This window comes from Haliotis rubra, unplaced genomic scaffold, assembly GCF_003918875.1.
Source record: "Haliotis rubra isolate DU_JTF1 unplaced genomic scaffold, ASM391887v1 Scf613, whole genome shotgun sequence".
Taxonomy (NCBI): Eukaryota; Metazoa; Mollusca; class Gastropoda; order Lepetellida; family Haliotidae; genus Haliotis; species Haliotis rubra.
In genome coordinates this window covers 219,691-246,795 of record NW_025767317.1, presented here as the reverse complement: position 1 = coordinate 246,795, position 27,105 = coordinate 219,691, and the positions used below count along the sequence as shown (strand labels likewise).

General features: G+C 43.4%; 3 protein-coding genes across 3 annotated transcripts; all 3 read left to right on the top strand.

The window, feature by feature from the left end:
• Positions 1 to 4,575: 4,575 nt before the first annotated feature.
• LOC124255935 lies at positions 4,576 to 5,079 on the top strand. Its single transcript, XM_046689882.1, has one exon. The coding sequence runs from the start codon at positions 4,576 to 4,578 to the stop codon at positions 5,077 to 5,079; it is 504 nt and encodes a 167-aa protein (XP_046545838.1).
• A 4,764-nt stretch (positions 5,080 to 9,843) lies between these two features.
• On the top strand, positions 9,844 to 12,425 carry LOC124255947. The gene is made up of 2 exons (XM_046689903.1): positions 9,844 to 10,860; positions 12,095 to 12,425. The coding sequence occupies exons 1-2, from the start codon at positions 10,640 to 10,642 to the stop codon at positions 12,192 to 12,194; spliced, it is 321 nt and encodes a 106-aa protein (XP_046545859.1). The 5' UTR covers positions 9,844 to 10,639; the 3' UTR covers positions 12,195 to 12,425.
• Positions 12,426 to 15,178: 2,753 nt separating this feature from the next.
• Positions 15,179 to 21,524, top strand: LOC124255934. The gene is made up of 4 exons (XM_046689881.1): positions 15,179 to 15,422; positions 16,341 to 16,405; positions 20,418 to 20,960; positions 21,333 to 21,524. The coding sequence occupies exons 1-4, from the start codon at positions 15,179 to 15,181 to the stop codon at positions 21,522 to 21,524; spliced, it is 1,044 nt and encodes a 347-aa protein (XP_046545837.1).
• The last annotated feature ends 5,581 nt before the right edge of the window (positions 21,525 to 27,105 follow it).

Genomic DNA, 27,105 nt, shown 5'->3' with positions numbered 1-27,105 from the left:
CTGTTTTCTTGTCTATAGTAATACTGGTTCTGTAAGGGGTCTCATTATAAAGTGTGCTAGAAGATCTCACAGTCTTCTGCTAGCCGATTTAGGCTTTACTGATGATGACAACCGGCGCTTGAAATTCAACTCGGTACGTTTGACTTCGCATGTTGTCCGAAATAACTATCAATTAACACATACCGACTTGATCTGATTTCCTTACTTCAGATATATCATTACCTGAAAATGAAGTTTATAAAAATCTAAATTGCCAGGTCACATGACACGGTGCATAACAACCAACAAGCCGAATGTAGGAAGCCGGAAGTGATTTCAAATTAGCAGGTTCATATTTCAAATGTCAGTAACAGTTATTTGTATTTATTTTCCGTAATATGAGATGGACCTGGTATGCATCACACGTATCTACCACGTGATACCTAAAAGGTGCAGGTGAAACTGTTTCATCTGTCAGCTAGTGTTGGGAAATAGTGATGAATAAACGCGCGCAAAGTAACTATGCGAAGCCTTGTAAATTTAGACAAAATCACACGTAATTGGCAATTTACAGGAAAGTGTAATTGCAGGAAAATGACACAAGTTGTCACCAAAGTTCAAACAAACAGCTCCATTTCATAGATGGAGCAGATTGAACATTTGGGTGATTACAAAATGGTTGAGTATCGGAAAGATGACCGGCATATATAATGCGTTACTCGCTCACCTATCATATCTCATAATGCATTCGACGAGAAAACGACACTTTTACGACGCTGAGTTTCACCTCAAGGTGGTTTCCTTTGTCGTATGTTTCAAACGAATGATGCGCGGAGATTACTCACCCGTGAAGATCGGGGTTAGAATTGGCCTTTCCATTCGCACGTGTGGCGCGGAGAGGCACTGCTTTCCGTACTTTGGGCGTGTATTCCTGATGGCATCTGTAGCTTCTGAAGGAGCAGTTCTGCTGTGAGTGAAAGGATGGATGTCCTCAAGTGGACTGACAAGGTGTAGACGAGGGGGACTGCAAGAGGATACAAGTCTGTTTGTGTGGGACATGTCTCGGGCGAATGTGTGCCAGTCTTTCAAATAGAAGAGAGCAGAGAGTAAGCCAGGTTCGCCAAGCAGTGATGGGTGCACATGCGTGCTACAGTCCTTAGACGTCTGTCTGAACTAAACTGTGTCACGGTAAATTAGTTTCACGTGGAACAACCAGATGATCAACGGTCTCACGTGTACACCAAGAGCGACAATCAATCAAAAGTGACAAAACAAAAACTGGATGCCAGACTCTACCAGTTTGAAACCCAGCTGGAAACAGGTTGGTATTATTACAGTTTCTTACAGACAAATCTAAAACCCATTTACATATTTAAAGCCAATAGCTGACAGACAGCTGCAAGAAACATTTTCATTTTCATAAAAATACGAATGCAAAGACATAAAAAAACATTCTAACAAAATATATAAACTTGTCGCAGACTGTATTGGTACGACTTATCTCAGGTGCTCCACTCACTCCTGCTCAGTGGTATCTCGTATAGGGGAGAGGGGGACACTTTCAAATGTCACCTTTGTTTTAGACCAGTAGGCGAGGAGAAATGTTCTTCCCTTTTCTGAACATCAGCTAACATTGATCTCGTATTTTTTTAACAGGTATGTACAGATACCCTTGTCCCTTTTGCTTCCTGTATGGAGAGCTAAAAGAATAGATCGTTGAATCTGAATAATAATAATTATAATCTATTGTGAAAACTCTTTTCTGTCAAAAGGCATTGCTTTGCACGAGATTACTAATTGAAACACTAAACGTTCACGCACCATCCCGTACGTAATATTGTGAGGGAAAGCCATGTTCAACTTTCATGCATTGGGACCATAACAAGGTACGGTATGGATTTACAACTTCTTTAATATTTACAACCTACCTCCCCAGAACAAAATGGGTCTCTCTCTCTCTCTCTCTCTCTCTCTCTCTCTCTCTCTCTCTCTCTCTCTCTCTCTCTCTCTCTCTCTCTCTCTCTCTCTCTCTCTCTCTCTCTCTCTCTCTCTCTCTCTCTCTCTCTCTCTCTCTCTCTCTCTCTCTCTCTCTCTCTCTCTCTCTCTCTCTCTCTCTTATTTTCAATTATTTTGTGTACAACAGAACTATTTCCTGAGAAGGTGATAAGATAGCTTTGTGAATGTGAGCCAAGATATTCCTCCTGCACTGATTCAAAAGGAAGTAATGCATTTTCCTTGTTTCACGTCAATATTTAATTGTGCGCGGATTCGAATACAAGGTTCAATACCAGTTCTACTGTTAGTTCGAGAGGTGTAAGGTTGTCGACGCCATGGCGTGCCTGAACACGTCAATGCTTGCTTCAACAAGAGAACTGTTTCTAATCCATATGTCTTCCGTGATATTCCTTCTTCTTGTTCTGGTGTTTGGAATAATTGGGAACATTGTGGTACTGTACATTTACAGTCAGAAATTAAAAATAGTCATTTTTGGATATTTTGTCAAGATTTTGGCTATTTTTGACATAGTCACAACATGTGTTGCTGTGCCGACCACGCTGACATTCCGACTTGCCTCTCCTGAATATTTTGACGCAGAACGTTTGTGCCAGATGACGATATTCGCGAAGCACTTCAGCGCTCTTAATTCTGGAATTATGTTCATCATCATAGCATTTCAAAGGTACAGGAAAGTATGCCAACCACGGAAGACCCAGATGTCAGAAATGCTTGCGAAAAAGCTTTGCCTAACTTCATTGCTTGTGTCTGCAGCTGCCAGCACGCCAATCATATTTGTCGTAAGTGAAACGGTGATATGTGTTGAAAGGGGAAGCGATGTTGTTCTTGTGCCAACTTGCGATTTTAATTCCCAGTTGAAACTAAGACCCGAATCGATCATGTATGCAACCTGGGTTAGTGTTGAACTTATAGGAATAACTGCTGCTCTTACTGTCCTGTATGGTGCTATTGCCAAAGCACTAAGAGTTCACAACAGTGACAGAGCTGTGAGTCTCCGCCCTACAGAGAATACATTCAGGAATAAAACCAGGACGGCAACTATCACCTTCTTTTTTTCTTACTGTGGTGTTTTTACTGTCGTCGGCGCCAATGGTGTTCCGAACCATATATTCAAGTTTGGTCAAAATTGACATATACTGGTCACGTGCTGAGTTGGATGGCATTGATCTGGCTGTAAACTTGATGTTCCTCAACTGTGCCGTCAACCCATTTGTACAGCTTCACTTCATCTGCGTTCAGGAGAGAATGTAAACGTGTTCTATGTGTCTCGAGTTCTCGGGAGCAAACGTCCACAGTTCAGGAATCTTCGCTTCAAAGTCAACACAACACTCCACCAATACATTCTTCCATCACAACATAAATAACGTTTATTTTCCTTTGAGGACCTATCGTGTTTCTTAAGGCAAACAGCTATCCTGACTTTGCATGTGTTTGCCCGTGGGATAGAATAATAATGATGATAACAATAATTGTGCTTTTATAAGGCGCTAAACTTCATTCACTAGGTGAATGCTCCTAGTGCTAACAATTTCACCATTATTACCCCGGATAGCCCAGCCTGCCAGTGAGGTGCTAGGTAATTAGTCACATGACTTATCCCACCGGGTACCCATTTTCTGCTCGGTGAACAGAGAAAGTTTTGAACAAACATTCTTGCCTTAGGTGAGACCACGTGTAACACATGTGCTTCAACTCGTTGTGGGGAAGGACTGAAGTCCTGGAAAGTCCGTTGTTTAACTTCAAGTGGTTGTGACCAAACCTCTATGCACAGGACCACACGCCACTACACCGAATACGCTCACAGCTTATATTGTCAATAAATGATGAATGATTTATAAATCGACTCTTTGAGATTTTGTCGTGATTATAGAATTTTCTTTCTTCGAATGAACGTCCTTGAATGGTGGAGTCGGATGACAACCAAACTGATTTTGCCTGTACATTCTCATTGATCATACTTTCATGTTTTCTTTCTTAGGAGCTTCACGTGTTGTGGTTAATTAATCGTGTTTTGTTTTTGTTGCCATTAAATGCCTATTAATTATTTTGGGGCGAAGATAAATATTCCTTTAATATATACAGTAACAAAACTTGTATCTAACGTCTCTCATAGTCCCTGAACCGCGATATTTTCCCTTCTGTCCAGCCCTTTCTGCAATGTTGAAGCCCTAAATGAAGCAAGTCTAGATTTCCTCAGGAATCGCCCATTGCACTGGGGTTACTTTTCAATTAAAAGGAATTATTTGTTTCTCTCAACATTTTATATATACTGGGCAAAAAAAGAAACGCATAGCTAAAATCTGTTTTTCAAAGTATAATGTTTTTAAGGTGAAGGCTTGAAATCAATATGAATGTCATGTGGTAACATTACACTAATTCATTGCACACGAACGCAATATTTGGTGAACTGTCGCCAAAATACAGCACCTTGAATTAAAATTGGGAGAAACCGCATCGAAAAAAGCTTTAAGCATGTTGCATGTGCAAATACGGGTACTAAAGCTTCATACCGGTGGGTATAAAAATCTGACAGTCCTGTTGCGAATCACTCTAAGCTGTTCCGTATATCCGACCCTCAAGATGCCAAGACTGAATGAAGGCTGTAGAAACAGAGCCATTGGACGTCTGGAAGCTGGAGAAAGTCAGTCATCAGCAGCCAGGCACTTCAATGTGAGGCAAAGTACCATCCCACGTCTGTGGCAGCGCTACAAACTCCACAACTCTACAAGAGATCGACCGAGAACTGGTAGACCAAGGGTCACAACTCCGGCGCAGAAACGCTTCATCCGGGTGTTGCATCTGCGCAACCGGACAATCAGTGCAGCAAACACAGCCAACAATGTTCCTGGGCTTCGTAGAGTATCAGCGCAAATCATCAGAAATCGCCTACGACAGCATGGGATACGACCAATGCGACCATTCACAGCGGCATCACCATCGTCGTGCACGTCTGCAATGAAGCAGAACCGTTCGACCATGGACCCCTGCACTGGAGGAGGATCTGGTTTAGTGATGAGTGGCGGTTCTTGCTGTATCTACCGACGGAGAAATGAACACTACACTCGACATTGTATTCGTCGATAGATACGGCGGTGGGGTGTCATGATGTGGGCAGGCATATCCTTGAATGGTAGGACAGATCTGGTGCACGTGCAGGGAAATTTAACTGCTGTACGCTACCGTGATGAAATCCTCCAACGTAACCTTATTCCCGCCATTGACCTCAGAAGAGAGAGTGTTATCATGGATTATCTTGCCAACAACAATGTTAATGTGCTGTCGTGGCCATCCAAATCGCCGGATCTCAACCCCATTGAACATTTGTGGGATCTGCTAGACAGACGCGTACGACGCCGACAGCCTCAACCACAGACGCTACAACAGCTGAGCCATGCATTGCAGGATGAGTGGAGAAGAATTCCACAACGCCAGATTCGACGACTCATTCAGTCCATGCCCAGGCGGTGCCGAGCAGTGATCGATGCTCGTGGTGGTGCCCCGATTTCTCGAAACAAACTTAAGTCTGAGTTTTGACTTAAGTCATAGTTTTTACTCAAATTTGAGAAAACGCAGGAAAATGCACTTCCCAGAATAAACTGAAATCAAACTTCTAGTGTCAGGAATAAACTTAGTAGACAGTTTGAATTTGGTGGATAGATTACTTCAGTTGTTTGTTACGGTTTTTATATTTAAAAAATGCAGTTGAGTTAAAAAATCAGCTGTTTCAAATTGTTAAACTCAGTTTGAAATTTGAGTAAAAAACTTAAGTTTGTTTCGAGAAATCGGGGCCTGGTTCTGACTTTGTCACAGTGCCGTCACGGTATGGCCGAATTTATTCTTCATCGCTGTATTCAACGAGACTTTGTCTTCTTTGGTGAAATGAACGACGCCTCAGCGCTACGGCAGCCATATTGTTTACTGACACAGATGTCCCCAAAGAGCATTAGATGATTGTATGTAGTGGAGGAAACATGTGCCTAGCCCTGTGTAAAATATGGTTGTTGTACATTCTTTATTTATTGTGTAATCCGATATTATAAATCACGTAAAGGTAAACTTATATTTTGGTTATGCGTTTCTTTTTTTGGCCAGTGTATTTAGATTGCTGATAAAAAAATACGCCCTTCAGTGCAGAAACTTACATCAGTATATGAATCATGGACCAAAATAGAAAGGGTTATCAAGTTTAAACAGTGCCCCTCAGTTGAGCTATGCCTTGATTTTAACACTAAAAGCCTTTAACATGCACAAACGGGAATTGGAGATTGCCGTATTCACTCTAGTAAAGTGAAGTCTTAGTGTGAGTGAATACGTGTGTGTGTGCGTGCGTGCGTGCGTGCGTGCGTGCGTGCGTGCGTGCGTGCGTGCGTATATTTATGTAGGTAACCTCTGCCGATGATTTCACGTGGAACAAGTCACCGCATAAAATATATACCATTCTGACTTAGCATTTCTACATTTGAGATTCTACGTGAAGATTCGGTATGGAGTTGATCTTCCAACTTAAGCGACAAATGGGTTCGGGTGGTCAGGCTCTCTGACTTGGTTGGCACATGTCATCGTATCCCAATAGATACTCATGCTGTCGATCACTGGAATGTCTGGCCCAGACTCGATTATTTGCCGACCGCCATCATATGGCTGGAATATTGCTTACTGTGGCGTTAAACAACAAACAAACATTTGAGAAAGGCAAGTCTGTTTCAATCAATCTCTTATTCGGTAGAAACATATGAAATATATTTATGAGTTGCTGTCAAACAAATGAACTGCACAAAATTAAGGCTTCTTTAACACAATTTGAGATGGACAGTAAATTAGTTGGATTATCATTTTGAAAATCACAGATCATGACACATAGGTATATTTTCAAAGTATTTACCAATAAATTGATTTTCCTTTGCAAACCAATGACACTATCTGAAAATAAACACAGGTCATCTGCATACAGCAAGAGATATAATTCCAAAAAACTCTGCGCAAATAAAGCTACCCCCTATCCGATTTCTCCTTCTCACCATGAAGCTGATTTATAAATAAAGAAAACAGCAACGGACTTAAAATGCACCCCTGCCTCACTCCGCTGAAAGAGTCAAAATAATCTGTAACAGAAGAACGCGATAATTTGACGCAAGCCCTCGTTTTTTAATAAATATCCTTGATAATATTAAACATACGATCGTGAATATTATGAAATAATAAAACTTATCATCCAAAACTGTGTTCCACAGGAGATATCGCTTGTGTGAGATCAAACGATATCTCCTAGGAGATATCGTTTTGACAGTAGATTTTGTACAATGCCCTGACAATGCTGTGACGTCATGTACTTGATGACGTCACAATGCTATGACATCGCTGCACTGCAAGTCTAATGGCAGTACCATGTTCAGAGATGTACATTTGTCATTGAAACTTATTGAAGAGTGATTTTGGATGATAAATAGAATCTCACCCTCGTGTCTTCTGATATCAAATATATCAACACTCGTTGATAAAGTAAAAATATCCTCGGCAGGCCTCGGATATTTGTAACTTTATCAACTCGTGATGATATAATTGATATCAGAAGACACTTGGGTGAGATTCTCTATCTATTACAACAGGTCTCTGTCAATCGAATCGAAAGCTTTACGAAAATCTACATATAGGCATATAAGCGCCCTCTTGATTTTGATAAATTCTTTTGAACAATGCTTTGCAACGTGAATATGTTATCTACCATTGAATACCCTTTACAGAAACCCCCTTGACCCTCAGGATTCATATCCATAAATTCAACAAAATCTTCAAACGGTTATTAAGTACAGAGGTAAACAATATACCGTAAATATCCATGAGCGATATACCACGATAATTACTGGCATCATGTTTACTACCCTTCTTATTCAAAGGTCTGTTTCTAAGTAAAGCAATGTCCTGTTGACATGAAGCGTGTTTTTTAACTTCCTGCGTCTGTTCAAAAGGAAGTACCTACTATTTCCTCGTTTCACATATATATCTATTTCAGGACAGTTAGTGAAGCAGTGTTATCTGTTTTCCCACAGATACGCCCATCACACTACAGCAAGCTCAGTGCCGGGGAGAGGTGTCCTTCTTTCCTTGAAACAATATCACTCGCCATGATGACATGCCAGAACAGATCAATTTCTCTGACAACTTGGGAACATTTTACATTACATAGTCCGATGATGATGTTCATGCTCCTCATTCTGGTGGTTGGAATATTGGGAAACATATTGGTGTTGTATATATATACTCGGAAAATAACAATAGTCGTCTTTGGATTCTTTGTCAAAATACTGGCTGTTTTTGACCTGGCCTCTACTGTGGTAAGTGTCCCAGCAACGCTGATTTCGCGACTTATCTCCCCTGACGACATTGATTCCGGACATATGTGCAAGGTCATGACATTCGTGAAGCACTTCAACGCTCTTAATTCTGGAATAATGTTCATCATCATAGCATTTCAAAGATACAAGAAGGTATGCCAGCCACACGACACGCAGATGTCAGAAATGCTTGCGAAAACGTTTTGCCTAACTTCATTGTTTGTGTCTGCAGCTGCCAGCACGCCAATCATATTTGTCGTAAGTGAAACGATGTTGTGTATTGAAAGGGGAAGCGATTTTGTTCTCGTGCCCATTTGCGATTTTAATTCCCACTTGAAACTAAGACCCGAATCGATCTTGTATGCAACCTGGGTTAGTGTTGAACTTATAGGAATAACTGCTGCTCTTACTGTCCTGTATGGTGCTATCGCCAAAGCACTAAGAGCTCACATCAGGGATATCGAAGCCTGCACTCATCCTACAAATAACTCTGGCAGGAAAAAAAACAGGACGGCAACTATCACCTTCTTTGTTCTTACTGTGGTGTTTCTACTGTCGTCGGCGCCAATGGCTGTCCTAACCGTATATTTCAGTTTGGTAAAAATCGACATATATTGGTCCCATGTTCAGATTAGGGCCTTTGATCTGGCTGTGAACTTGATGTTCCTGAATTGTGCCATCAATCCATTTGTGTACAGCTTCACTTCATCTGTGTTCAGGAAGGAATTTAAACGTGTTCTATGTTTCTTTAAATCTGGAGAGCAAACATCCGCAGCTCAAGGCTCCCAGCTTCAAAGTCAGCCCACCGTTCCAGCAAGGTTTTCTTCCAACACAATATAGAAACAGTTATATGCCTTCACTGAATGTCTTGGAACTGTGTAACGAGATGGATCTGATCTTTTCCCCCGAACTGGCCACATGCAGCCTACCACTGTTGTCAGGTTGTCTCATTGGAGTTACGATCGCATTACGGAAGGGCTGACAAGCTAATACTCCAGTCTACTCATGGATGTCTGTATGTCTCGTTTATGTTATAAAACGGTACGCATTCACAGTTCCATCGATCGTGGTGTGTATATACCCCGGTTATACTCCTGATAGCATGCCTTCCTTGTCAGTGGAATCTGTCCATCTGTCTGGTCCTATACATTATGTCAGGGGTATGAGACAAGAGTGGCTGGTAACAAGCAACCCAACGCATGCACATCTTTGCACACAGTGTAATATATTGGCTTGTACAATCTATCTCTTGTACGATAAAATATTGTAATTTTTACACACAATATATTAATCAACTATGTTATGACTGAACTGGTGATCAATGCCGGGGAAAACACGGCTTCCCTTGCAGGATTGGTTGGTTTGTAGTTTGACGCCGCAGTCACCAATATTCTAACTGTATATGGCGGCGATCTGTAAACAACCAAGTCTGGACCAGACAGTCCTGTGATCAACAGCATGAGCATCGATCTACGAAATTGGGATACGATGACATGTGTCAACCAAGTCTGCGAGCCTGACCACCCGATCCTGTTAGTCGTCTCTTACGACAAGCATAGGTTACTGAAGATCAATTCTTACCGGATCTCTATGTGTATTTCGAACTTTGAACCACATTATTTCCCTTTCGACCTGGCATGCCCTTTCACAAATGGTTGCTTTCACTACTGAGACTCTTTTTCAGTTTATTGTGCTTGTTGATATCGAAATATATATTTTCAGAGGCGAATCGTTAGTCTACAATCGCTGTGCCAACAGCAAGATCCTTCGAATGTTTGGTAAGCCCGAGTCTGCTGACATGTAACGGTTCCCGACCCTCAACACTACAGCAGAGACAAACCAATCACATTCTACATAACTGGATTTGTATCTTCACTTTCACCAAGAACATATGTAAAGATTTATTTTTGTTTATCATTGAAGATGAATGTTTATCATTGAAGTTTTGTAACTTTTATGTAATTGATTACTGGTATCTCGCGGGGTTTTCTCGTTCACCCAGCACTTAGTGGGGTGAACAGTATGCTTGATTGATTGTGCAAATACTGTTCGTCCCTGTGAGATATGGTCCGGCCAGCTGGAGGATTAGTGACCACAGCTTACTGATTAGATGGTTGACAAGTGTTCACCTACAGACTCAAGATATGATACCAATAAGCATTCAGTTATTTTGATTTGTTAACATCACTCTAAGTGAACTATGTTAACTGGACACATGTATATAATGTGCATGTGTTGTCTTGTGCATGTATCCTCCCTGGCAACATCTAGGTTGGCATAATGCCAAATGGTAGTAGATTTAGTGTCAAGACATGGAGAGCAACTTCTATCCACCGGAAGTATGTTCAGAAGGGTTGTCGTGCTGCAGCCAACACCAAAGATGGCCTATTGACATAGTACTGGCGAACACAACCATTCTGTTGACAACGGACAGATTGCCATTGCCAGGGAAGGGCCACGGACAACAAACAATGTCGAGGGCTGGATCAGGAAACTCAGTGCTTTCACTGACAACCATCACAACGTCTACAAGGTGAAAGACTCTTTTTTTTCCTTTTCTTTCATGAAACAAAAGTCTTCTATCATAACGGTCGTTACATAATGACATATACAAGTACATGTACATAATCAGATATCCAACCGACCAGGATGTAACACAGTTAGTCCTCCGAAATACTAAGGTGTATACCGTGTTGTATGTAGTGCAACCTCAGACATATCATGTTTTATATAGCGAAACATGTAGCATACATTGTTGTATATAGCGTCATATCAGACATAGCATATTGTATATGGGGTCACATCCGACATGTTGTATATAGCGCAACATCCGAAATATGTCATATATAGTGTCATATCCGACATATCATATTGTATATAGCGTATCAACCGACATGTCATGTTGTATATAGCACCATATCCGACATATCAGACCGCCTCCGTGGTGTAGTGGTTAGAGCGTCCGCCCGGAGAGCGGAAGGTCGCGGGTTCGATCCCCGACCGCGTCATATCAAAAGACGTTAAAATATGGTACTTGTTGGTCCCTGCCTGGCGCTCGGCATTAATGGGTACAACAAGGACTGGTCGGCTCGGAGTCAGTAAAATGTGTCTGAGTGGGGTATTCCTGCTTCACTACGGCATGGTATCTCAGTGGGCTAGCACTATAAAACCAGCTTCAGTCTGGGCTAGTCCAAGCAGCCGCACATACACATACACACGCATGCACGTCGTCATGTGAGCAAATATTCTCAAGCACGACGTAAAACCCAATTTCACCTCACCTCACCTCACCTCCGACACATCATATTGTATATAGGGCCAAATCTGATGTATCCTGCTGTATATTGCGTCACATCCATCATATCGTATTGTATATTGCGCCACATCCGACATATCATGTTGTATATAGCACAATATCCAGCATACAATGTTGTATATTGCGTCATATATCCGACCTATAATATATGTTCCCAATGTTACATCAGTGCACCTATAAATACGTTAACCAATTAATCAATATATAACTAAAACAAAGATAATTTTTCAAAAGGGGAAACCGATCAAGATTTTACAAAAGCAGTTGCTGCATACACTGGTCAGGTTTGAATGCTGGGAATAATTGATGCCATTTATTTGCAAATTTATTCATTTTATTCTTTTTTTTGGCAATGAAGTTTTCAACAGAAAAAAATATCTTTTAAAGTCTTTATAAAGTGATAGGCTTGTTCAAGAAAGAACAGGCATATGTGGAGTCGTCTGTTCTGCAGTTCCGAGATGCTGCCAGGCCACCACCAAGAAAGAGACGGTACATCGAGGTGGGCAAATGACGTGGAACCATCAAGGCCAGACTTCAAGCTGGTGATCTGACTCTGATTTAGTACATAGATGGTGTATCTCGACTCACTGGCTATTAACTATCATGTAAAATATGTAACGATAAATATGTTCGATATAGCTGAAACTCCAAAACAAAAAGCTGCTGGGTGAACGAGAATGACCCTGCCTTGCCGGTGTGCATTCTCGACTGTCACGGTCCTATGATCTGATTGCAATGTTGGTAAGAGACGAGTTTTGAAATAAACCATATTTGCTTAAAGAGATGTGTTGTAAATTGTTATTTCTGATTCAATGTAACAGTATATAAATCACTTCTGAATATCGACCATATCAACAGGGAATATGTGTGATTTACAGTACGTTATTTGCTGGTCATGCATAACAGGCTGTGTGGGGCTGAGGTAATCAGAGCAAGGAGTAGTATATAGAACAGGGGTACGAGATCACTTTTGTCAAAGGCCTCTGTAAAGCTTTATTTCATAAATAAAGCCTTTATCAGGCCCCGATCTCTTCCACTAGTGTATATACCACTCAACCAACTTCCTGGTCACTATGACCGCGAGCCAACACTTTCCTGGTCACGTGACCCCATTGTAACGTGAGGTAAAATCAACATTGGCTTCCTCGGGCACTGTCACTCGGTTATGTTGATATCATTGTTTATATAAGTCCTTATCGTGTGCAACCTAACCTTCATCTCACTGTGTTTCGCGTGCCTCAGGTATTATATTATTAGAATTAAAAATCGCTTGTTACATTATAGGATGGAGTGCAACGACCTGCTCGAACAACTGTTGGTGGAGGGTGATAAGCAAGAGGAACTGGTGGACGACGACAAGTGAGAGAAGGGGAAACGATTCGGTACTTTCGTGGGGACTATACCCCTGATAAAATCCAGAAACTACCCGCCGATGAGGTCGATGAGCTGTACGCGAGATACGAAACTCGGGGCAGAGATGACGAAAACTATAGGGTCGGCCATGACGCAGATCTACACCGGTTTGGCGTCGTACTTCCTCCCCATTCCCCCGGAACCACGACTTTACCTGCGGGAGGATCTCGAGAAAGACCCGTTCATCGAACACGCTTTGGGCGCTGTCAGCTGCGTGTTGTACCACAAATACAGTATGTTTTTAGCCCCAGTGACGGCGGCGATCATCACGGCATAGCATTTTTAATTTAAAGAGGGGAAAAATAATAATAATAGTATACAAGATGGATCAGGAAGTGACTCCGACGTCAGAGGAGGAGGAAACCCCGACACAGGAGGAAACCCCTACACAAGTCACTAAGCAGAAGAACCCTAAGAGAGTCGCCACCGGTAGAAAAGGTGGCCTAGCCAAGCACCATAAGAGTAATTATACTCTGTGGATAGCTGTAGGCGCAACTGCTGCTGCTGCTCTCTCATTATTCATGCTACATCGTAAATCCCCAAAGCCAACCCCACCCCCACAGACACGAGGAGAGGTCAACCCCCATATTATGTTATAATTAAATATATATTTCTATATTATATACATCATGTCTGAGGGGAAAACGTTCATTGACGAAGCATACCACGCCGTAGCATATCGCCCGGTTGACCAAGATGGTCCTCAAACAACCGACTATCAAGCTTGATTTCGGCCTGCAGGATATGGGCATGCTCATCATTAACCTGCGTATGGCGATGGCCACCAAGGACATCCTCGTGAAACAAGGGATCATACCGGGGAATATTTTGAAGTAAATATAGGTATATATAGCATGGCTACGATCGCTATGATGGTCGGGGGGGCTTTAGTCAACGCCCTGGCATTTTCCGGGAGCAATTACCTCTTATCAAAACTACGGGAGTCGAATGCGGCCGAGGTAGAAGCAGAATGAAAATGGCACGACATAGCCGTGGAGAAACTGCAAGCCGCGCAAGCCGAGTACGCGAAGAAAGGTATGCAGAGACTCGATTACATTAACGATCGACTCGAGCGTGAAAACCATGCCGTTCGAACGTTCAAGGACGTCGACGACGACGTGAAAGAATACTACCTGCTGACCGGCAAACAGCTTGAACCACTCGATGAACCCACACTCTCTCAGTACTACGCACCCTCCCCGGGGCAAAAGGACCGAGAACTGGCCTTCGTCGTGATGGGCCTAGCAGCGACTGTGTTAATCGCAAAGCAATTAAACTAGGTACCCATATGAGTATACCAAAGATGAGACCTGCCCCGTATCGATGCCAGTACGTGCTTATGGGGAAAACCGAGACCTGCAGTAGGAGATGCAGGACTGAGGGGTACTGCTGTTTTCATAGGAGGTGTTTCATGAACTACACGTGCTCCGTGTGCGGCATCGGAGTGAAATGCCACTACTGCCTATGTAAAGCCCACGGGGCAAACGTAGTCCGGCACCAGCTTATCTACGAGAAGAAAAAGGACTACATAAACGAACGTAGGCGCCTCCTCAGGATGGAAGTGTAAGGGCCCTCCCTTGGCAGAGGCCCAATTAAAAACTGTGTACACCTAGGTATAATGATGCCTGCGTTCGTGCGAACTACCACCCTGAAAGGTTACCAGAGAAGCTGGCAGATGAATATAGCCGAGAGCATACCCGTCACCGTCATCAAACCTCTGATCACAGGTATACTCGAAGAGGAACTGAATGGCCTGGGGCGCTTCAAATTTCGGTGGGGCTTTTAAGTATACTTTCCCCATCACAGGTGGACGAAAAATCGCGACTCAACCTGAGATAGATAGGTACCTCAACACCTCATTACAAAACATACAGGAACACCTGGAATGCTTCCCCCAGTTCTATCAGAGCGGGTTGAGTACAGAATCGAAACGGCCTATCTAAGCATAGCCGATTACAACGCTGAAGTGGATCTACTGGTGCCACCCCTCCACCTGCTCAAGGCAAAGTTCCACTAAGGCGCGCTTTATTTTTTTACCTAGAGCTGGAGGAGTTACCTCCCTTCCCTAGCCGGTGGCTCATTTAGAGATTGTATACATCTGACTATACACCTGGGCATAACAATGTCTACTGTCCTGGAGCTACAGTTCGTGGCGACTGAACACGCTATAGGTAACTATATGAAGGGCTGGCGGATGAATGTAGACCAAAACATAGACATCGACGATGTCAAACCCATGATCGCTGGCAAAGTCAACGAGGAACTGACCGATCTGGGGAGCCTCAAATTCCAAATCACGGTGAAAATGTGGCTTGATAAACAGCAGGCGGACGGTAGCAGAGTGTACGTTAAGCCTTACTTCAGGGGTAAACAAGAAGTCGCGACTCAACCCGAGACGGTAGACGAGTCCATTGACACCTCGCTTCAGCAAATACGAGAATACCTGGAACGCTTCACGTACAGGGGTTCAGGGTGGGCCGTGGACAAAATCGATAAGGTCTACCTGGACATACCTAACTTCATGCCGTTCAGAGGCGGATCGTACCTAGACTTACCCCCCTACTACAAGAAGAAACAAGCCATGGTCAACGTCAAAAACAGAGGAGACGATTGCATGAGGTTAGCGATCAGGTAAGCCTTGTTTCCGGCCGACGTTAATTCAAACAGACCTTCGAGCTATCCCCAAGACGACAGACTCAACTGGGACGGTATAGACAAACCCACCCCTTATCTCAGGTCACCAAAATCGAGAAACAGAACATCCACATAGCTATCAACGTCTTTGGGCACGAAGGCAACAAAACGATCGTGCACAGAATCAACCCAGTGACCAAGGGCCGCGTGATCAATATATTCATGATCCAGCGAGGTGACAAGTACCACTACGCGTGGATAAAACACTTCACCAGGCTGTTGTACAACCAATCGCAATACAGAGAGAAAAAACACTTATGCGAACGGTGCCTGCACAGCTTCACCCGGGCCGACCTGCTGGAATCATACCGGCGTAGGGCAGACGGCCATACAAATCGACATGCCCAAGAAAGGCGACAACACCCTAACATTCGACAACCACAAGAACCAGTTGCCCGTACCTTACATCATCTACGACGACTTCGAAGCCCTCGTCAAACCCGTTGACATCGAGCTGTCCACAGACAAGAGCTTCACTCATAAAACAAAGAGGCAGGAGGCCTGTGGGTTCGGGGACGTGGTGTCCAATCGCTCCCGTGGTGTACAGAGGTCCCGACGTGGCTGAACTATTTCTCACGTGCTTGCAACAGGAAGAGAAAACCATCAGGAAAAGGCTGCGTACCGCCGCTCCCATGCGTATGACCCAAGCCGACCGGTGAGCTCACAACAGCAGCACTCACTGCCACGTGTGTGACTCACCCCTGGACGGCGATTCGGTGAGAGACCACTGTCACATCACCAGGGAGTACAGAGGCGCCGCTCACAAAGCGTGCAACCTCAAGCTCAGAATCAACCCCGAAACAATCAACATCCCCGTGGTCTTCCACAACTTGAGAGGGTACGACTCTCACTTGATCATGCAGGCCATCGCGAGGGTCAACAGCAACCTGACGTGCATCCCCAACAACATGGAGAGATACATCTCCTTCACCCTGAACGGCCTGAGGTTCATCGACTCAACTCGACAACTCAAGGAAGCCCTGTTCAAGACCCGCACCTTCAGGCATCAGATGAACACGCTGAGAAGCAACGGAGACAGGATAACGGACTGATGATAAACAAGACGTCCCTGTTGCTGATGGACACGAAGCATTGGATAGCCATCGATGGGATCAACACGTACGTGTACGGGCACGAAAAATTGAACTAAAAATAGACGAATGTATACGATGTCACGAGGCCTTGAGGCCATTTACTACAGCCTGCGTGGGTACTGAAAAGGGGCTAGCGCCATACACAAGCTTGCCAAAATGGCGAGAGTATCCCCGGACGAGGCCAAAGCATGGCTTGAAAAGCAAGCCCTGTGGCAGATCTACCTACCGGCACCACGCTACGTGCCTAGAAGAAAGTTACAAAGCTACAAAGAAGCTGAGCCCTTAACTGCGAAAGATTCCGCCCAAGTAGCCCGCGCGTTCGACGAGCGCATATACAAGCGCAGTCCGCTGACGTGGCCCACAGAGCTGCAAGTCGACCCCTGACGGGAGTTCATGGGTGCCGTGTCACAACTGCTAACCAAGCACGGCGTCCAGGTCAGGAGTGGCGCGACCGGGGCTCATCGCAGCCAAGCCATAGTTCAGAGATTCAATCGGACTTTGGCCAAGCGCTTATTCGGGCACACCCAACCACACACCAGCACCAACACCAGCACCCACACCCACACACCAACACCCACACACCACACCTACACACCCACACCAACACCTCCAACACACCCACACATCATTACACCAACACCAAGCACACCCACACCACACCAACACACACACTCACACCTAACACTAAATAATTCCACACACACTCCAACATGCCCACACCTAAGGCACTACAACACACACACACTACACAACACCAACACCACACACCAACACCCACACCCACACCCACACACCTACACTCTACACCCCACCAACACCCACACCTAAACACCTACAACACCACACTCAACACCCACACACATACCAACACCAACACAACACTCCACACACACACACCCACACCCATATACACACTAACCTAACACCCACACCCACACCCACACCAACACCTAATACCCACACCTACACACCAACACCACACATCCACACCCACACCAACACCCACACACCAACACCAACACCAACACTACACCCACACCCACACCCACACCACACACAACACCCACACACCAACACCAACACCAACACCCACACCCCACTCCACACCCACACACCCACACCCACACCTACACCCACACCCACACCCACACCCACACCACACCAACACCTACACCCACACCAACACCAACACACCCACACCAACACCCACACACCAACACCCACACCCCACACCCACACACCAACACCCACACCCACACCAACACCTACACCCACACCCACACCCACACACCCACACCCACAACCACACCCACACCCACACCCACACACACACCAACACCCACACCCACACACCACACACCAACACCAACACCTACACCCACACCACTCCAACACCAACACACCCACACCAACACCCACACCCACACCCACACAACACAACACCCACACACCAACACCCACACCCACACCCACACACACCAACACCCACACCACCCACACACCAACACCAACACCCAACACCCCACACCAACACCTACACCCACACCAACATCAACACCCACACACCAACACCCACACCCATACCAACACCAACACCACACACACACACACACACACAAACCCTTACACACTAACGCACACCCACACCCACACCAACACCAACACCCACACACCCACACCAACACCAACACCCACACAAACCCTTACACACTAGCGCACATCCACATCCACACCCACACCCACACCCACACCCACATCCACACCAACACCAACACCAACACCCACACCCACACCCACACCCACACAAACCCTTACACACTAACGCACACATACGCAAACACACATCTGGATGCTGAAGTGAAGCGTAAATACATCAGCGTATTCTTTAATCTCTTTCAAGTGTGTCATGTAACTAAATATTCATAAATACACAAAGTACTATAATAACGGCGTGTAATTATAACTTGGCACAGTAGAGACTCAAGACCATGCCTTGGAACCAGAACAGGATAGCTATACTCGAAATGTTCGTAGCCCTACGAACTTCTTAAGCCCATTCTTAAGACATTGACTACGATCAAAGTTATTAATTCTTAGGGCTACGAACGTTTCGAGAATAAGGGCCCAGATCACTATGATGAGATTTGATGCTTGTGGTAACACAAATCAAACAGAATATCGGGTGGTCAGGCTGAGTGAAATTTACAGTTTCCAGTTACTGTTTTCCTGGCCCAGACCTGATGACAGATATCCGTGTCAATACTACTGGAATAACCTAACTGTGTATTTACTGATGTTATGCACAGTTACGTTTTTCCGTTAGTAGACGTAGCTGGAATATTACTGAGTCGTTACTACATTGGCTCAACCCCCTACATCTTCCTGAGGCATTGCGGCGTGCCATCCAACCTATATCAAAGTCTAGTGAAGACTTGGCACATCCGTGCCACACCTACCTACCTACCTACCTATCCACGCACCCACCCATCTACCTACCTATCCATGCACCCACCTACCTAAATATCTACCTACCTACCTACCTTGGCCAATTAAAAGTCGTGGGCATTTCCATGCTGTAGAAAAGGTTTCCTAAGAGGTGATATTTTTGTTTGGTGACATTGAAATGTGGGGCGGAGGACACAAGGAATCGGCTTCACACAGGTTTGTTAGATTAATGAGAGTACATGATAGCATAACCAGTCCTGTGAACTACAACCAATGCAGCTCAATTGTCAGAACTTAGACCAAGCCCTTGGGGTCTAAAGCTAGGCACTGTATGTGAGGGATTTCAAGTACAGTGAACAGGATGGGCAGTGTAAAATAATAGCTACAATGAGGTCAATACACGTGAATATGTCCACCTTTCATCCTTCAGTTTCAACACTCCAATAAAGGAAATTTTGAACATGAGGAAAAACATTAACAAAACTTCTCCAACTGATCACTACTTTCGATTTAAGGAGAAATTATAAATAGAGGCTACATCATCCAGGAAGCTAGTACCTACTGCTTACAATAAAGGAAACACGTCCTTCAGTACAGAAACATACATATGAGTCATGGACCAAAATAGAAAGGCTTACCAAGTTTAAAGAGCCTATAATATGCACAAACACGACTTGGAGATTGCTATATTCACACTAGTTGCACATGTCATCCTATCACAGTTGTGTAGATCGATGCTCATGATAATGATCACTGGAATGTGTGGTCCAGACTCCATTATTTACAGACCGCCGCCACATGGCTGGGATATTGCCCGCTCCGGCATTAAACAAACAACAAACAAACTCTTACTCAGAGTTATTCAGCCAGAGCATAACATTTAATACTTATTGCAATGTAGAATGTAATGTCAAGAAGAGTGAATGCACTAGCTACCACACCGCTTCATGAAGATGTTTAACAAAGAGACAGGCAAGCTTGTTTCTGAGTAAACCAGCGTCCTGTTGACATGAAGCAAGTTTCTTTGCTTCCTGCGTCTGTTCAAAAGGAAGTACCTACTATTTCCTCGTTCACATATATATCTATTTCAGGACAGTTAGTGAAGCAGTGTTATCTCTTTTTCCACAGATACGGCCATCACACTACAGTAAGCTCAGTGCCGGGGAGAGGTGTCCGTCTTTCATTGAAACAATATCACTCTCCAAGATGACATGCCAGAACAGATCAATTTCTCTGACAACTTGGGAACATTTTACATTACATGGTCCAATGATGATGTTCATGCTCCTCATTCTGGTGGTTGGAATATTGGGAAACATATTGGTGTTGTATATATATACTCGGAAAATAACAATAGTCGTCTTTGGATTCTTTGTCAAAATACTGGCTGTTTTTGACCTGGCCTCTACTGTGGTAAGTGTCCCAGCAACGCTGATTTCGGGACTTATCTCCCCTGACGACATTGATGCCGGACATATGTGCAAGGTCATGACATTCGTGAAGCACTTCAGCACTCTTAATTCTGGAATAATGTTCATCATCATAGCATTTCAAAGGTACAGGAAAGTATGCCAACCACGGAAGACGCAGATGTCAGAAATGCTTGCGAAAAAGCTTTGCCTAACTTCATTGTTTGTGTCTGCAGCTGCCAGCACGCCAATCATATTTGTCGTTAAAAAAACGATGATGTGTATTGAAAGGGGAGGTGATTTTGTTCCTGTGCCAATTTGCGATTTTAATTCCAACATGAAACTAAGACCCGAATCTATCTTGTATGCTACCTGGGTTTGTGTTGGACTTGTAGGAATAATTGCTGCTCTTACTGTCCTGTATGGTGCTATCGCCAAAGCTCTAAGAGCTCACATCAGGGATATCGAAGCCAGCACTCATCCTACAAATAATTCCTGCAGGAAGAAAACCAGGACAGCAACTATCACTTTCTTTGTTCTTACTGTGGTGTTTTTACTGTCATCGGCGCCAATGGCTGTCATAACCATATATTTCAGTTTGGTAAAAATCGACATATATTGGTCCCATGTTCAGATTAGGGCCTATGATTTGGCTGTGAACTTGATGTTCCTGAACTGTGCCATCAATCCATTTGTGTACAGCTTCACTTCATCTGTGTTCAGGAAGGAATTTAAACGTGTTCTATGTTTCTTTAAATCTGGAGAGCAAACATCCGCAGCACAGGGCTCCCAGCTTCAACGTCAGCTCACCGTTCCAGCAAGGTGATCTAACACATTATAGAAACAGTTATAATATACCTTCACTGAATGTCTTGGAACAGTGCAATTAGAGGAATTTCATCTTTTCCCACGACAGGTCACAGCCTACCACTGTTGTCAGGTTACCGCACTGGAGTTACGATCGCATTACAGAAGGGCTGAAAAGCCAATACCCCAGTCTACTCATAAATGTCTGTATGTCTCGTTTATGTTATAAAACGGTACGCATTCACAGTTCCATCGATCGTGGTGGATATATACCCCGGTTATACTCCTGAGTGCATGCCTTCCTTGTCAGTGGAATCTGTCCATCTGTCTGGTCCTATACATTGTGTTCAGGAAGGAATGTAAACGTGTTCTATGTTTCTTTAAATCTGGAGAGCAAACATCCGCAGCTCAAGGCTCCCAGCTTCAAAGTCAGCCCACCGTTCCAGCAAGGTTTTCTTCCAACACAATATAGAAACAGTTATATGCCTTCACTGAATGTCTTGGAACTGTGTAACGAGATGGATCTGATCTTTTCCCACGAACTGGCCACATGCAGCCTACCACTGTTGTCAGGTTGTCTCATTGAAGTTACGATCGCATTACGGAAGGGCTGACAAGCTAATACTCCAGTCTACTCATGAATTTCTGTATGTCTCGTTTATGTTATAAAACGGTACGCATTCATCGTGGTGGGTATATACCCCGGTTATACTCCTGAGTGCATGCCTTCCTTGTCGGTGGAATTTGTGAGTGAGTCTGGTCCGTATACATTTTGTCAGGGTTATGATACAAGAGTGGCTGGTAACAGGCGACCCTATGTAAATACACCTTTGTATATATTGTAATATATTTTTCTTGTACAATCTATCTCTTCTACGATAAAACATTTGCGGTTTTTGGGGCAAAGATATTATTCAATCATTTGAACTGGAGTAGACACGGCTTTCCTTGCAGGGTGTGTAGGGATAAACTCTATGTGTGAAGCCTATGATCTTATGAGCTTTTAACCACATTAGATTGTCTGGTCCAGATTCAATTATTTACAGACCTGCCGCCATAAAGCGGGAATATTGATGAGTTAAACAACAAACCAACTAAAATCAAATCACATTGTAAACAAAAAGTCACTGTGTTCTTTAATGTGATTGGTTGAAAAACATGTTCAAATGGTATTCGATCCCCAAATATTGTGACGTATATATTGAGAATACGAAACGATGTCCCGTGGAATAGTATATTTACGAAACGAGTGAATGGTTTGGTATCTAACTCGCTTTCGCTCGTTAGATACCAATACCATTCACGAATTTACATGGTATTACATGGGACATAGTTTAGTATTTTATTTATTACTCACCCAACATTAGCAAAATAATATCGAGCAAAGTACTTCAGGAACCTCAAACGTTACTGCAGAGACAACCCAATCACACTTTACATGGTTGGATCTGTGTCTTCACTCTCAGCAGGAACATATGTCAAGATATATTTATGTAAAATGCATACGATAGGTTAGTAACCTTATGCACAATACAAACATGAGAGTTCACTTCCGTGTTTCAACGCTACTCTTACGCTCCTTGATTCCATTGTAATAATTGTGCTCAGAGACGACTTTTGAAATAAACCATATTTGCCTAAAGAAATGTGTTGTAATGTTTTATTTCTGATTCAGTGTAACAGCATATACATCAAATCTCAATATCGACCATGGCAACAGGAAATATGTGTGATTTACGGAATTTACTGGTCATTTCTTACATGGGTGGCTTGGGTGGATAGGAAATGAGATTAGATCAAGTATTCCTTCTCAGCAGTGCTCACATGTGTGATAAGCAACGTCGCTTCGGACAATTTTTCTTCTTCTGTCTTGATCTACAAAACAAACAGGAAAAAAACAGAATAAGTATGACTACTTCAGAATCTTCAGGTTGGCCTGCATGGTGTCAAACTAAGCAAGACAAACAAACCTATCTGATGCATTCAGTTAGACTACAACAAAATCAACAAAGTTTCTGCACAGTACGAAATTAGATGAACTGTACAAGTTACTCACACACCAAAACAAGAAAGTACATGGTGGTTTGTTTGGGGTTTTTTTATTTTGAATGACAGTGTAGTCCAGTTTCATTGGACTCATTAAACGGAATATATTCCTGAAAGTAATGTCACCAACATTGGGAGTCATACAGGGGAGCCTTAGGGAGCTATACAGGGGGTCCTTAGGGAGCCATACAGGGGGGGGCCTTAGGGAGACATGCTATATTTGAATATGGTTTGATAATGAAATTCATTCATTAAGATGGGTTGAGTTAGGACACATTGTCCAGTGCCTGGCTGCTCAACTCGAAATTTACTAAGATGCCCCTTACACCTCTCAAAGTCCACAAATTAGACACTTAAGGGAAGAAGCACTGGTTGAAAAGGAAAGCAGAAATTACTGATGTACATCCTATAGTTCCTTGGTCAGATATTACCTAGAGTCCAGAAACTTTGACGAATCCTACAAAACCATGGTGGGACACCCAAAGTCTGACGCCTTTTGAACCTCGTTCAGCATTTGCATCTCTGGTCCGACATGTAAGTCTGTTACAGCGTTGTTGGGCTTCTTCATCACTAAAGTGCGTGCGTGCGTGTGTCCGTGCGTGCGTGCGTGCGTGCGTGTGTTATAAAGGTATGCTGATGCATATGAATAGTGTGTAATGAAATGAACTGTCATATGGTCTTAGAGGTGTGACATGAGATATTTATTTCTGCCTGTCTATTTCAGGTGCTGGAAAGACAGTGGGTGTTTCGTTTTCTCAAACATCTGGATGGCATGTATGTGACAAATTCACCCACAAAAGTGAACATTGCCCTCAATACATGGTACTTGGTATTGTTTAAAACTATGAAAGACACTTCACAAATAACCACTTTAGGTCGACAGCTCTTTCCAGCACATTCTGGAGTGTTAGTAGGAGCCTACATCGATGCTGTGAAGATCACCTATGGTTATTTAGTGGTGGACATGTCACCCCTTGATGTAGATAAACATGGACTCCGAACTCGCATCTTTCCTGGAGACGATCCTGTGGCGTTCACTCCCAAGGTATAAACATAAATGACAAGGGTATTTGATTATCATAATGTCCAACACGTTGAAGCAGGGAAGCTCTACAAACTATTTCTCCTGCACAAAGACATCTGGTGTTAAAACATATCACTACACATCAAGTGAAAGCCCTGAGTAAACTGGCCATCAATATACTCCATCGACAATTCCCTTTATCCAAGTCTTTACATGTCAAAATCAAAAGATGTAGACAAGAATTCCCTAGTGTCTGTGGGTAAAAAGCAAGCTGTTCAAGCGAAAGAATTGCTGATCTCTTTAATGATAAAAGCCACCCTGCCTTTTCTCAAGAAACATTATGCAGCATCTCAATAAATCTGTGTTAATTCCTACTGATACATATGAACTCATGGTTTTTCACAGCAGTGTACAACAAAAGCAAACATTCGTCCATGAGAATGGAATACATACATCCACATTGAAGGAAGAGTTAAACATGAATGTGAATGTGAGTACTTTACCTAAATCTAGTCGTCCAAAGGGCGGAGCCTTGTTGAGACTGATTATCAATAATCTTGAACATTGTCTTGGAATAAGAAAGGTCATGTCATGTATAATGGATGTGTGATTCATATTGTAGACTTACTCAAAGATTCTCACTATCTCTACAAACGGATTGAACCCAAACGCATGACATAATTCAGTCAAACCTTGAAAGACTTGAACTACCGCAAAGTCTGATTGGAAACAAACAACCCTGGGGAGAAGAAATGGTGAGTACCTAATTGACTCCTGTAACACCTTCACCACTACTCGCTCCAACTATTCCTGTGCGACAGAAAGTCCCAAGAAAACAATTTTAAGAACTTTAAATGGATTACATTGTAGATCTTACCTTTTGTTTGGATGCGTGACAATGTAAAGTAGATTACGGGTGTGCTCCTAGTCCATAGAGCTTCTCTTTTTCTGAGAAAATGGAACTATTAAACACTGATGAAGTGTTATATCTTTCTTGTTTGTTTGTATTAGACGCATCCTTATGCTATAGTCATGAGTAACAGTCCAAGTGACATAAAAACGGCAATATATCCCAACTGTCCTCCAATAGGGGACTTGTGTGGGCAAGTGAATTTAAATATTTTTAGGGGGTTGATTTTATTGTACTTTGATGTAAATAATGGGTTGACTGGGATGGGATTGCCCATTGGCAGTGCAATGGAACTTAAATCATATTTGGCAAAATTAAAAGAATCCTTTTCATAACTACCATTAAACGCTGCAGTCGAAACCAAAGCCACAATCACCTTCTCAGGACTTCTTGAGTTTCTATATCCGTCTTCTTAAATGGGTATTTTGCAGTGTTTTTTTGTTGTTCTTTAGCCTGCAGGGTAATGATACTGGCACTGGGTTGTATCTAACACATGCGTAGGTAAACGTCCATGATCTTGACTGAATATGATGGCTTTTCTACATCGAACATGAGGTTGAATACCGTTGGAGTTCTGTACATCTTGATAATCAGTTTAATACCATTCAGTAGGAAACGATTACTTTCACATGTATCCAAACATACAGGACCTTCCATGTCAACTAACTTATTTTCATCAGAGACCGCCTTCGTTGTGTAGTGGTTAGAGCGTCCGCCCGGAGAGCGGAAGGTCGCGGGTTCGATTCCTGACTGCGTCATACCAAAAGACGTTACAATATGGTACTTGTTGGTCCCTGCCTGGCGCTCGGCGTTAATGGGTACAACAAGGACTGGTCGGCTCAAAGTCAGTATAATGTGTCTGAGTGGGGTATTCATGCTTCACTGCGGCATGGTATCTCAGTGGGCTAGCACTATAAAACCAGCTTAAGTCTGGGCTAGTACAAGCAGCCGCACATACACACGCATGCACGTCGTCATATGAGCAAAATATTCTCAAGCACAACGTTAAACCCAATTTCACTTCACTTCACTTCACTTTCATTAGATGCAATACCCCTTATGAAATTAGTACCAGCGAATGGGTCTCCACTGTATATGCCATCACTCGTATCTTTATAAAACAGTCGTGACTGATGTCGATGACACACATTCATCAGAGCTTTGAGATAGCTCTCGTAATGGAACAAATTAGTGGAACTGGTCAACAGTCTTCCATTTAACATCAGATAAAGTCAACTCTTCACTGAAGCTACATGCCCATCTTCTCCAAGGGATGACAAGTCTGTTTCTTTATTTTGGCTTGGACATGTAAATCGGACTGTGTCAAATCAGTGTAATCAAGACCTTGTCAAGGTTATGGAGTTTTTCGTAGTGACTTGAGAAGTGGATCTGTAATTGACATAATAGGCCTTTTCATGTGTAAAGAGTGGGGGGAGAGGAGGGGGGTTGGGTGGTAGGGGGGTTTAAACTGTACAGGTCAAACTCTTTTCCACTTGACTCATCATATACTTCATTGGTGTTGTCTTCAAAACATATCTGTCATAGTCCAGTGCTGACACTGACTTGTTTGGCTCGACTGAGGTTACTTTCTTTACCATCTGCTTTTATAGCTTTACGCTT

Excerpts from the sequence above, each read along its gene's own strand:
- LOC124255935 (XM_046689882.1), top strand. The coding sequence starts at position 4,576 with ATGCCAAGACTGAATGAAGGCTGTAGAAACAGAGCCATTGGACGTCTG.
- LOC124255947 (XM_046689903.1), top strand. The coding sequence starts at position 10,640 with ATGGAGAGCAACTTCTATCCACCGGAAGTATGTTCAGAAGGGTTGTCG. Across the intron at positions 10,861-12,094 it reads ACCATCACAACGTCTACAAG|TTCCGAGATGCTGCCAGGCC; the intron begins GTGAAAGACTCT and ends TCTGTTCTGCAG.
- LOC124255934 (XM_046689881.1), top strand. The coding sequence starts at position 15,179 with ATGTCTACTGTCCTGGAGCTACAGTTCGTGGCGACTGAACACGCTATA. Across the intron at positions 16,406-20,417 it reads CGTATGACCCAAGCCGACCG|ATACGGCCATCACACTACAG; the intron begins GTGAGCTCACAA and ends CTTTTTCCACAG. Across the intron at positions 20,961-21,332 it reads GCACGCCAATCATATTTGTC|ATTAGGGCCTATGATTTGGC; the intron begins GTTAAAAAAACG and ends TCCCATGTTCAG.